Genomic DNA, 12,889 nt, shown 5'->3' with positions numbered 1-12,889 from the left:
TAAGCAAATTTTCTGAACTTCTCAAAAAAAATATTTTTAGAAATGGTCACTTATGGTCACTATTTTTAAAAATTGAAAAACTGCAAATATTTCGCTAAAATCAAACTTTCGGTGACTATATCTTGAAAACGGAGCCCTTTATCAAAAAATCTGTAAAGTACTTTTCGATTGCAAATTCAATTTTGCATTAAAAATTAATGTCAAACTTGTTTTTGCATGAAACTTCGATTTTTTCCAAAAATCACTGTTTTTTTTCAAAAATGCATAACTTGGCGGCAGATTTTTGACCATGTTTCTCTATGGCTCAAAAGTTGCGGATTTTGTCCCCTAAAACATATCAAAAAATCTCGAAAAAAAGTGCTTTGGGAAATTGAGTTTTAGTGAAAAAAAAGTTGATAAAAATATCTGCAATTTTTTTTCCGTGTACCTTTTTTTCTCAAAAGTCCTCAACAATACCTACAACTTTGCCGAAGACACCAAATTGATCAGAAAATTTACTCAAAAGTTACAGCTGTTTGAATATTTACATACCATTTTTGTATGGACAGCAGCCAAAATTGTATGGAGACTTGTATGGGTGAACCAATGACGCAAAATAGCTTATTTGGTCATAGGGAAGGCCCCACAAAGTTTAAGTCAAATAAAAAAATACAAAAAATAAAAATTGTCGAAATCGGCCGATTTCGTAGAGAGTTGCTCATTTAGTTTTCATATTTGTTTTTACACATTCACACAAATCATTAAAATAAAATTTGTGTATTCCATACGAAAACTACAAAATAATGTTTATGTTTTTTAAATAATTATTTTTAAAATAAGCCTTCGTCATACATTTAGTTAAGGGAGCGTCCTTTTATTATGTAACGCAGTTGTGGGGAGGTGGGGTCGGAGGTCGTTTTACGTTCCATACAATTTTTTTAAAATTTGTATGAAAATTTTGTTGCGAGGGGGGAGGGGGTCTAAAAATGCGATTTTTTGCGTTACGTAATAAATGAACGCTCCTTTAAGTAAACTTTTTAAAAATTGGTCTTCGTCATCCACGCGGGACTCACACTACTAGTCTTTGCCCATATAAGTTATTTTTAAATTGTCATATCTAAGTCAGTTTTTTCAAAGTATTGTGCCTGCCTATCTATTATAATACTCTCAAAATTTATTTGAAAAAATAATCCATTGTACTACAAAACCATAGAAATTTTACCGAATTACTTGTATGTTACTACTTGAAGGTGGAAACGCATGGTTGTTCAAAAAAGCAAGGTCCATTTGGATGTGACCAAATATGTTAAGCAGTATTTTTCAACGAATTTCAATCAATTTACATTAAATTGTACAATATGTGCTTCAAACCCACAGAACTTTTCCCACGGACTCTCCAACCTACAACAAGTTATGTAGTTCAACCCCTCAACGAAAGTCACCCCCACGAGGGGAAAAGGCATCGATTGGCGGATGTCGGATCCAGCCAACTGTTGACGGAGGCGGCCTGAAGGGCAGATTTTCATATGCAAGCACAAAATCCAGTGTTTACAAACGGTGTGACGTTCTGTTCGGGCACACACGTTGCCGTTCCCTGCTGATTGGGTGTTTTGTTTACAATGCAGAGCCGTTTTTTTTATTCGACGTCAGCCGCGCGCTCGGCTGATAGCGCACAGATCGATTATCAGGCTAGATTTGCCATCGTACTCTCCTCTGGAAGACGTGTGCTCTGTATGGACATTCGAAAGTCACATTGAACCACGTAACCCGTGATGTACGTTTACCGTACCGGACTGGTCGGGGATGTGAGCTTTACGTAAATGAAAGTTTTTCACTGAAGTTTATAATTCGATTGAACTTTGATCGATGCATTATAAGGGAGCGTTCTTTTATTACGTAACGCGAAAAATCGGACTTTTAGACCCCCCTCCCCCCCCCCCTCGTAACAAAATTTCCATACAAATTTCAAAAATTTTGTATGGAGCGTAACACGGCCTCCGACCCCCCCCTCCCCCCTACTGCGTTACGTAATAAAAGAAAGCTCCCTAAATTGTACCTTCGAGTGAGTTATTATATGTTTTTTATGAAGTGTTTTTTTTTCTTATTAAAAAATAGCAGCACACCAAATCGATCAGTTTTTTTTTATTTTAAGATATAGATTTCTATTTTGTATAACAATCCCGCAAAATTGTACGGAACCTGGATCCTTGTATGGAAGTAAGGAATGCATGGACAAAATTTTATTGAAATAAAAAAAACACAAAATTAAAAAAAATAAAATCTGGAGAGTTACCAAAATACACAATAACCCTCGCAATAACCTATATCTGAGTTTGGGAGTGTGTGTAAAACGTGATTCGATTATTTAATGTTCTTTGGAAACCTTTAGATAATCGAACTTCGGATAATTTTAAATTCACAGTTTTGTTCAAAGTTGATGTTGATATTTATGTTTATGTAGAATTTGCAAAGCATTTTTAAAATTTTAAAATTTTATTTTGGTGAATTAAGAATTTTCTTCGTATTGGAGAAATTTTGTGCCGTTCTAAGCATATACCAATGTCATTTTTGGACGATTCTGACTTTTTTGCATTTTTATGTTCACTTTCAGAAAAAAAAAACATATTGAAATTGCAGGCCAAGGGTGCATGATACTGATGATATTCGTCGGTTGACACATCCAGGCGAGGAACATCCTGGAAGGAGCCCAACTACATCCGTAGTGCTGGACAAAACAGCATGGCTCTGGTTCCTTGCAAGTGTCCTATTTTCTTACCTCCACGTTGGCTTGGTTTAGTCATCATGATGACAAGGTGTAACCTAGCTGGTGGCCTGTGGAAACGACTCGTAAACCTTTGACCAGCGAGGGTCAGAGTAGAGACGGCTAGAAGAAAGGGGCGCGTCAATGTGGGAAAGGGAAGTAATTTGTGATTGTAGACGGTATTGTTTGGATTCGCAGTATGTTGAGTCAACTGCTGTGGATGTACCTGAGCATCGCAGAACGGGGTTTCTCTTCTTTCCATTTAAACTAATAGCTATCTTCTGTTTATTTTGTTTCACTGATTTTCTTGAACGACTTCTGTTTACTATCCTCTATTTGATTTCGATTTTACTTATTTGATTCTCTTATTTCTCAACACTTTTCCACTCTATTTTACCAATTGATGCTGCTGTAACAAACTGTCTGCTTTCCCTTAATTTGGCAGCGATGTCAATTTTGTTTATCATGTGCATTTTCTTTATTTATCTATTTGAATAATTTCTAATTTCTACTATCTTTCTTTTACTATTGATTCTTTACATAGTATATTTCTTTCACTGTCCATTGTTTTGAAACTTCACCTTTTTCTTAAGCAAGTGAGGTTCGAGCCCTTACTCAATTTATGGAATGATTAAAGGATTAACACAAATATTACTATTGTATTTTTGATAAACTTTTCTAAAATGCTTAGGACCAAAATATTGTAACAAAACACCGCGACAAAAGAAATAGCAACAGATAAACACGACTCAACACTAGGAAAGATTTCAGGAGAAAACAATACACAGTAAAATAACAATTAGTTTTTGATTTCAAACTAAAAATAAAACAGTTTTTGCTTTAAGAAAGTTGATAGGCACACAATGAATGGTTAGGCGCTTATACTTACATCAAACCCTACGTAATGTACCACCCCCGGCCGAGTTAAAATGCGTAACCGGAAAAGAAGGTGTGCATGCCTGGCACGAACACTCAAAGCGTGTTCTAGCGTGCTGCTCGTACTGACTCAGAGCAAGGGTGAGATGTAGGTGTAAGGGCAGTGCGTGTTCGTCGGGAACCTAGTGCATAAGATCGGTCAAGGCCCGTTCTTACACTGAAAATTGCGAATTGCGAATTGCGAATTTCAGAAAAAAAAACATATTGAAATTAGTACTTTCTTGGAAATCTCTTTAAAATCAACACCGAGTCTGTTTGTCCCGCGCTTGCTTGCAGAATTATTCTTGTTCCGAGCGTCATTTTTTTCAGTGATTAGTATTAATTGCACGGTGCTCAAAATACCCTTATAATGAAAAAATATGGCACCTCTGTGCAAAAATGAAAAACATTCGCTGATGTAGTTTTCGAGATACAGCCCTTTTAAGATGTTACACTCGATTTTCAATAAGAAAACCAACACAATCTATACGATTTTAGCATTTCAAAAAATATGCAATTCGAGATAATGATGTGTTTTGCTTCATATGACTGTCAAGTATCTCTGGGCCAAGTTTCAAAAGGTTTGCTGCTGTAGTTCTCAAGATACAGCAATTTTAAAATGTTATTTCCGTTATGTTATTGACAGTCATATGAAGCAAAATTCATCATTATCTCGAAATGCATATTCTTTAAAGTGCTGAAATTTTATTGATTTTATAGTTTTTCTTTGAAAAAGTCGGAAATAACATTTTAAAATGGCTGTATCTTGAGAACTACATCAGCAAATCTTCTGAAACTTGGCCCAGAGATACTTGACAGTCATATGAAGCAAAAACATCATTATCTCGAATTGCATATTTTTTAAATGCAAAATTTTATAGATTGTTTTGGTTTTCTTATTGAAAATCGGATGTAACATCTTAAAAGGGCTGTATCTCGAAAACTACATCAGTGAATGAGGTCTCGGATTGAATCTCAGATTGCATATTTTTTTCATTATAATGGTATTTTGAGCAATTATTTTGCCTGACTCAGTCGATTATGAATGGAGGGGCAGCACGCTTGCCTTGCAGGATTATTCGTGTTTCGAACGTCATTTTCAGTGATTGTAGTTTTTTGTGCTTTAATTTAAATTGCATTAATTGTTTTGTGATTTTAAAAGCCCTTCCTATATTATCGTTGATCAGAAGGCACGACATCTGGTAATTTGTGCAGTCAGCCATGCTCATGCTCGTTGAATTTTTACTACTAATCATTACTTTCACGAAGCATTGCGTCTTGTTTATCTGTTGTAAAGCAAGAGGATAACAAATAAAGGTGCTAAAATGCTAACTGGGGTGATCAGGGACATATAGGGTGAATAGGGACCCCGGGACAATTATGCGTAGAAACCCAGAAATCGGTGACGTTTTTCTTAGTTGCCCTTTATTGAACATAGGACAACGGAAGTTCTAGTAAATTTAGTAAATTGCCTAATGATAGGTAATACATAAGTCTAATTTACTCACGATTTTAAGCCGGGTTGGTGTCAGTAAAAGTCGAATTACGTGAATGTAGAGAGGTCAGACAAAATGTTTTTGAAAAAAACTGCACACGTAATCATACCGTTTCCTTGCATCATTTTTTTTTTGAGCTAATTAAATAGTAGTAGCTTGAGTAGTAGGGTGGGGGCCTCCAAAGAAATCCTCAATATTTGGAAAAGATTCAAATTGTAACGAGTTGTTCATTTTCATGCGCATGTGGTGTGCTCAGATCAGCTGATTCTCGATTCTCTGCATCCTGCGGCGGTTGAGGCCAAGCCAGTTCTTATCGCACCTAGCCAAAATATAACTGTATCGCATGTAGAACGACAATCTGCCGAGCTTATCACTTTTCCTTTTTTGCCATTTCCACTACAGTACGCGTGGCATCATCGTGATTGAAGAATGAATTTCCGTTGATGAGTGACCATCATTCACTCGTACCTGTACAGCTCAAACCAATGCAAAAGAGAGCCACGCGACCTTATCGGTGTTATCACGGCGCCCATTTCCCCAATAAATGTGCAGGCTGATTTTATTATTGTTTGTTTAGCAACAGAACCGCTCTCGCAAAACGATGACCAGCTGGCGTGAGCTGCAATCTTCCAACTCAACCAAAGTCATGCCACACTTCAGTGTTGATAGGTGGGATGGTCAGTAACAGGCGATTCGAAAGCCAATCAGAGCTGTTGTCAGTGATAGTGGCTTGAATTACAGGTGATAATCAATTTCGCTATCTACGGCGACCTTTATTGGGCAAATTATTGATATCGTTATCTGCGTTGAATTCACGGTGGATATCTATTTACAACAATGAAAAAAAAAGACTCGCATAACGAACGCTTAGCACCAAAGTTTAACGTCTTCGACAGTCGTTTTCTTTATTCTCGCCATCCAAATAAATACAATCTAATAATCTATCACAATTTTGCCCCGAAGGTGCTTCGCGTCAACGCGGGAGTACGCTTCGAGCATTTGCTCGAACGGGAAAACCTTTTCCACAATCGGGAGCAGCTTTCCCTTTTCGACTAGCTTCTGCAGATAGGCGATACCCTGCGGCGCTGGCACAAAGTAACCCCACTTGACTAGTCCGTTCTGGCCGCTCACGGAGGCGACGTTATTGCGCACCAAGCTGACCGCATTCTGGTACATTCCGGTGGCGAATCCACTCTCGTCGATGTTCTTCAGCACGGGTGAATTCAGCGTGATGTACTGCTCAAAGCGCCACGGAACGGCCCCAGCGTAGTCGGTGCCCTTTCCGGCGCAGTCCAGAATGATGTCGAATCTGAAAACAGTGGAGGTGGTTGAAGAATAGTTTTTCATTTCATTTCGTTTCGTTGTTTAAGCATTACTTATGTAATGTTACTATCTTAACACTGGAACGCCCAACGCATGCCCAACTTACACGGACGCCCAAGCCTCCCAAAAAAGGTGGAACGGTAACTTCAACTCGCTGGTTCTCGGGCCTAAATCAACCAATAATGATGATTCTTCTTTCCAGTGATTTGTTAGGATGTCTAGATGATTCAAGAACTTTGCAGAACTTAATTTGAACAAATCTGTAATTTCTGCGACCGAAAACATCGTTCCACCTTTTTTATAAATACTGCCTCCGCGGAATTTTTGGCATTTTTTTTTAACACGCAAAAAAAAGTTGGAACGATGTTTTTGATCGCAAAAATTACAGATTTGATCAAATTAAGTTCTGCAAAGTTCTAGAATCATCTAGACATCCGAACAAATCACTGGAAAGGCGAATCATCTTGATTGGTTGATTTAGGCCCGAGAACCAGCGAGTTGAAGTTACCGTTCCACCTTTTTTGGGAGGCTTGGGCGTTGGAATGTTAAGCTGAGATGTGAACTACCTTTCAACAGCTGATTAATTCAAAGTTGGGAACAGAGTTTGTGGGTGTTTGAAGAATCGAGTAAATCTACTGAAGAAAAAAGATAAAAAAAAAACCTTCGAAATAGTTAGGGTTTGAGAATAGTGATTTGGTTCAACTGCGTCGATGTAAGTTTTTTAACTTTCAAAGAAAGCGTTACTTAATCCACCATTAGGTGGTTGGTGCCTTCCTGTCATTCATAGCAGAGGAAGACCTAATAAAAAAAGTTTACGAATAAAAAAATCAAGAACATCTGGCAACCATCAGCTTGCCTCGTTGCATGATCGTCGCGACGCCACCTAAACCTTTACTGCTGTAGCAGAAAGTGCTACCAAAAGAGAGTGAAGACAAAGGTGCAATGTCTTGGCAAAGTTGTTTCCTGGAAGCCTATGAGGTTTTTGGCAAATTCAAAAATCGTATAAAAGTTCAAAACTGGCAAAAATCAAAACCCATCGATTTCACAGGTTAAATCGAGGTTAAATCTTATTCAAACTTCAAAGTGAAAGCGCCAGGTCCTAATACCTACATACACCGCCTTTGAAGAAAATGGCAAACCTCAACACGGCTTTTTCGTGGCGATCAGACCCGGCCCCGGATCAGAACCTACACCTTTATAACTTTTAAACGACACAATTAAATTTTTCATTTTTCAATACCAAGCTGTGTACTGCCGTTCTACGCATAATTGTCCCATGTCATTTTTTGACGATTCTGACTTATTATCATTTTTAAGCTTAATTTTAAGTATACTTTCAGAAAAACACATAAAATCTAGTACTTTGTTCAGAAAATCATTGAAAACAACACCAAGTCTGTTTGTCCCATCGTTGAACTTCTACGCATAATTGTCCCACCAAGTATTTTCTATCACTAAATCATGAATTTTAAGAAGCATTTCATCTTGTTTACCTGTTTAGCTGTAAGAGGATTACAAATAAGGGTGATAAAATGTGACCCGGGGTGATTAGGGACATATAGGGCGAATAGCAACCCACGGGACAATTATGCGTAGAAACACAGAAATCGATCGAAAAATTTCAATCGCGTTTTTCTCTGTTGCCCTTTTTTGAACATGGGACAATTATGCGTAGAACGGCAGTGTAGGACCTGAAACCGGGTCGAGTGGTCTACATCTGGACACAATTCGATCATCCAAAGCCAAAAAAATCAAGTGCATATTTTATTTATTATCAACATCCCCACACACGCACAGACATCAGTTCAGATTTCAGATATGCCAGTAATGTTGAAAGTAAAAGCATTAATGGGTAAAGTGTTTCGAAAGTGATCATTTTTGAAAAAAAAAATCTTTTTCAATTTGGACTCAGTACGTCCACCGGATCAGGCTTTAGATCTTTGATCCCGATAGTGTTCTTTTGTTTCGTAACGCAAAATTATTAATTATCGTATTTATTGGGTTGGCTATGTTTGTTTGCAGTTGTGCTTGTTCGGTACCAGAAAAGTGCCAGCACCAAAGATAAACTACAAGTTTTTCAACCTTAAATTTGAATGACTTTGAGTGTTTGAAATTTTTAACTCTATGATGTGTCCAAATTTGCTGAAATTACAATTTTCATGTCCAGTTTCGAAAATTATGTGGTTTGACACCCATATTGGTCATATTTGTTGTATTCCAAACATCCATGAAACACCAGTTTGGAACCATAGATAAACCACGTGGACACTTTTTTGGGAAATTTTTTTATGGATCGTGGACACTCGCCGAATCGTTTTTGAAAAGTTTAATGAAGAAAAATCAAAGTGTCTAATTGTTTCCCATGGGCTGAAATGAGTGGGGAACAATGAGACAGCCCTGGATTCTGAGTATATTCAAAATTTTGGCCAAATCTAATGAAAGGACATTGTAGCCCAACTCAATCCCTATGGAACATCGAAAGAAATTTGAAGAAATATTAGTTTTGGTGTAAATGGCAGCCTACGACCGAAAAAGTATTTTTTGTCCATAATTTACTTTTACACCCCATAATCAAACATTTATGAATTACTTTTCAAGGGAGCGTCCATAACCAAAGCCACTATTATGGCAAACGTGTTTTCCCTCAAAAAGCATCAGCTGCCTGACGTATGGCGTCTCGGTGTTCATCAAGCTTTCATAGCATGCTAAGGAAAATTTGATGCTTTTTGAGGGAAAACCGTTGTTTCCGGAGACATCGGATTGTTTGCCGATGCGCCAGGTCTAGGGACAACGAATCCATATGCTCCATTCCCCATAGGCCTGACCATACCAGAAGTTGGCGCGTGATTTTCCCAGACCTGTAGGAGCGTTTGAACAAAAAGTTCCAATTTCCCATATTAATTCCCATGTAAACTTTAACCCTGATGCGCGCAGCCAGTTTACAACCAAATGCGCTGATATTTGGCATGAAAGTCCCTATGGGCATGCCCTACAAGGGGAACCATACTAAAACTTGATCCGAGAACTTTTTGAAAAACGTACCCACCCTAGACTACTCTACCCTAACTTGCAACAGAGCCCACAAAAGACCCAGGGGGTCGTTAAAGTGGATTGCCTTACTTTTATTTTTGACATCTACTTCTGCCCCCAGGTCTTGGACGCGTTAGAAATAGAACCATTAAGACAAGGCTCTTTGTTTTTGTTACAAAAATAGTTCTTGTGGTGCTTGACTACTAATGGAATAGAGATATTGCGAGTTTGAGTATCGATGATTGATTTTCCCTTCGTTGGTTATTTCGATACCAACAGTCGTCGTTCGCGATGGAATGTCGTCCCTAAATAAGAATTGAATACTTTTCACTAACCTTCCGACACTCGCCAGCTGCTGCACGTGCGCCGGATCGTTGTAATCGAGCACATAATCAACGCCCAAGTGCTGAACCATCTCGACGGCATCCGTCGAGCATGTGGCGTACACTTCTACGCCCTCGGCTACGAGCATCTGCACGGCCAGCGTGCCGACGCCACCGGTCGCTCCCAGCACGAGCACTTTCTTGCCGCGGCCTCCACCAACCGGTGAAATGGCACCCATCAGATTACCGAGGTGCCCCGTCAAGTACAGTGCCGACCACGCCGTCAGACCCGCGTACAGAACCGCACTGGCGTCAATTTTGCTGAGATTATCTGGCTTTTTCGAGACCTAAAATAAAACAGGTTGAAACGAGGTGAAACATTTCAACGAACGGGACACATTCTTACGCAGTATCGATCTACCACGACGTACTCGGCGTGACTTCCTTGGTTCTGCAGTGGAACCACGCCCCACACCTCGTCACCTATGTCCAAATCCCTGCTCGATAGGCCTAGCCCTTTCTGTACTATTTCGCCGCAAAAATCCCGCCCCAACGTTAGCGGAAACTCGATTCCATCCTTGCAACGCATGGCGTTTAACACGGTCGCTCCGTAGCCCTCTGGAATAAAAACGAATGTTATAATATCGTAATTTAGAGTCGCTCTGAAACCCATTTTCCAATTTCTATTAATTGTATAAATTGTGAGCATCCCTACATTGAAATATTTAATAAACCTGCATCACGCAATTGCAGTGTGGTATGAAGTGCATCTCTACAAGTGCAAATAACAGCTGAAATGGATCGATAACCAAACCAACAAAATTCAAGAAACACTTACTAATCATGGCAACGTCTATCGGATTTACGGACGAGGCGGTCACTTTGACTAGCACCTGGTTGGGAGATCTCAGAACCGGCATCTTCAGACTGTCGCTGTACTGGATCTCGTCCAGGGCGCCGTACGAATGGATCTGCCAGCCACTCATCTTACTGACCGGGCGCAATTTTCTGCTGCACGACGGCACCGACCCCGTTGCGGTGGACGCGAATCGGCCCCACACCTGCCGGGCCACTCCGGTGGCACAGACGACGCAGCTTTTCGGAAACATTCTGGCAGCGGCAGGCGGATTCGACAAAGCAAAAAAAACTTCCGGACAGTGCGAGTGACTGAAGATAAAAGAAAGTGCGCTCGTGCTGTGCTGATCGTCAGCAAAAACAAGTTTATTTTAATTCACACAATCTTACGAAATGATATGAATGAACGAACACAGACATCAACAGAGATGGGACTGACAGTTGGAGACTGTGCTGCCAGTTTAATAAGTTATGCATATTAGGGGAAATAAACCCATTTTAAGCCTAATAGGCGGTCGTATTTGAAGGATGCTGGATAATCTGGAGTGTTCCTTGAAATTTACTAAAACCAAGTACACCAACGAGTAGAGCAACTTTTTGTGAAAATTTCTGTTTATTTTCACTTTTTTTAAGTTATGCTATTCCTTTTACAAGCATTAAAAAAAAATATTTCCCAAATACACTCACGCAGAAAAATAAGGCATATTTGAATCAACAAAACGTTATGTTGATTTGAAAATCATAATTTTTGTTGAATCAACGCTAAACTGCCGCTCCAATCTAGTCCGTCCCATATGTAAAAAGTGAGTGCTGAGATATTGCCGTGAGAAGCCCAAGAAATGTTTCACCTTTTTTTACGTTTCTAATCACAAATTTTTACATACTTTTTCAACAACTATTTCAACATTGGTTCAAAAAGTACCCCTATTCTAAAATTGACTCAAAAAATTTGAAATTTTAAAGTAAATTTGGTAAATTTTCGTGCTGGGACTGACCTGACTTTATTTATCCAACAATAAAGGCAAGTTTGTCTGTTTATCAAGGTAGGCTTGAACATTCACAACAGAAATTTCCCTGTCATTTGTTGGTTTGTTAAGGTAGTTTTCCAAGTTATTTTTATCAAAGATTTAAAAGTTTGATTGTTTCAGGTTAATTTAACTCGGCAGATGATTTTAGAAAATTTCCTGGCTACAAAAATGTAACCAGCAACGTTGTATTATTTCTTTACCTTTTGTAGCAGAACAAATTAATATTTGATTGCATGTATCATCATCTGAACCCTTGAATTGAGTAACCCAGAATCGTTGAACGGAAGGGGAACCTAATCCAGAACCAGACCATGGATATTCATTCAAAAAGGAATAGTACTGATTTTACTGAATATTAGCTCAATGGTATGTAGTTTTTTTTATTACTGTGGTTATCCCAAGCATTAGGAAAAAGGCAGGATAGGTTTTCGATTATCGACAAAATTCAAAATATACCGTAAACATGACAATTTTATGTGTTTTGAAGTTCTGCTAGTACTTAGGTACATAGTCTGTATAAAAATAATAATTACACAATTTTTTTCTATTGATTTGTGAGACATTTCCATACAAGGAACTGACTTGCCTTTATTTTGCATATGGGACAGCACCAAAGTGATTTTTGTTTTGGAATTTTTAGAACAAACATAACTTTTTTATTAAATAGGCTTAAAGTAGATGTTAAAACAAGACAATTCTTAGGTTTATCTCAAAATCGACAAAAATACATATGGGACGGACTAGATTGGAGCGGCAGTAAACGTCATAGCAGCTTTTTCAAAAAAACAAAAGACTTTTGTGGAATCGAGAAAATCAAGTTTTGTTTCAACGCAAAATCGGCGTTGATTATATTCAACAAAAATTTTGTTGATTCAAACCTCAAATCAAAATCAAACCATTAACATTAACGACCCCCGGGTCTTTTGTGGTCTCTATTGCAAGTTTCTGCTCGAACCTAGGAGTCCGATGGCTTGAATGGGGAGAGCACCCAAACCTCTTTTTACTCCAAGGAACCTTCCACCCCAGTATTTGAACTGACGACCTTTGGATTGCGAGTCCAACCGCCGCCAACGATTCCACCGGAGTAGGCTTGGTTTGGTGTGTTGTTTGTACTTATGGCATGGAGACAACTCCTACACCTGGAATGACTTAACGGCCTAACAACCAAGGCCGGGACCT

At 38.8% G+C, this 12,889-nt stretch overlaps 1 protein-coding gene across 1 annotated transcript; it reads right to left on the bottom strand.

Moving 5' to 3' along the window:
- Positions 1–6,008: 6,008 nt before the first annotated feature.
- LOC120416322 (reticulon-4-interacting protein 1 homolog, mitochondrial) lies at positions 6,009–11,039 on the bottom strand. Its single transcript, XM_039578044.2, has 4 exons — positions 10,666–11,039; positions 10,234–10,445; positions 9,840–10,174; positions 6,009–6,460 (listed from the first exon to the last, which is right to left on the bottom strand). The coding sequence occupies exons 1-4, from the start codon at positions 10,934–10,936 to the stop codon at positions 6,085–6,087; spliced, it is 1,194 nt and encodes a 397-aa protein (XP_039433978.1). The 5' UTR covers positions 10,937–11,039; the 3' UTR covers positions 6,009–6,084.
- Between the last annotated feature and the right edge of the window lie 1,850 nt (positions 11,040–12,889).

The sequence above is a fragment of the Culex pipiens genome, chromosome 2 (assembly GCF_016801865.2).
Source record: "Culex pipiens pallens isolate TS chromosome 2, TS_CPP_V2, whole genome shotgun sequence".
NCBI lineage: Eukaryota > Metazoa > Arthropoda > Insecta > Diptera > Culicidae > Culex > Culex pipiens.
The sequence above is the reverse complement of the archived record's forward strand: the minus strand, read 5'-3'. Positions and strand labels throughout refer to the sequence as shown.

What these genes read in the sequence shown, in the direction of transcription:
- LOC120416322 (XM_039578044.2), bottom strand. Translation starts at nt 10,936, where the DNA reads ATGTTTCCGAAAAGCTGCGTCGTCTGTGCCACCGGAGTGGCCCGGCAG. An exon ending in TCGTGGTAGATCGATACTGC is followed by an intron (nt 10,175 to 10,233) that starts GTAAGAATGTGT and finishes GTTTTATTTTAG; the next exon opens with GTCTCGAAAAAGCCAGATAA. An exon ending in CAGCTGGCGAGTGTCGGAAG is followed by an intron (nt 6,461 to 9,839) that starts GTTAGTGAAAAG and finishes CACTGTTTTCAG; the next exon opens with ATTCGACATCATTCTGGACT.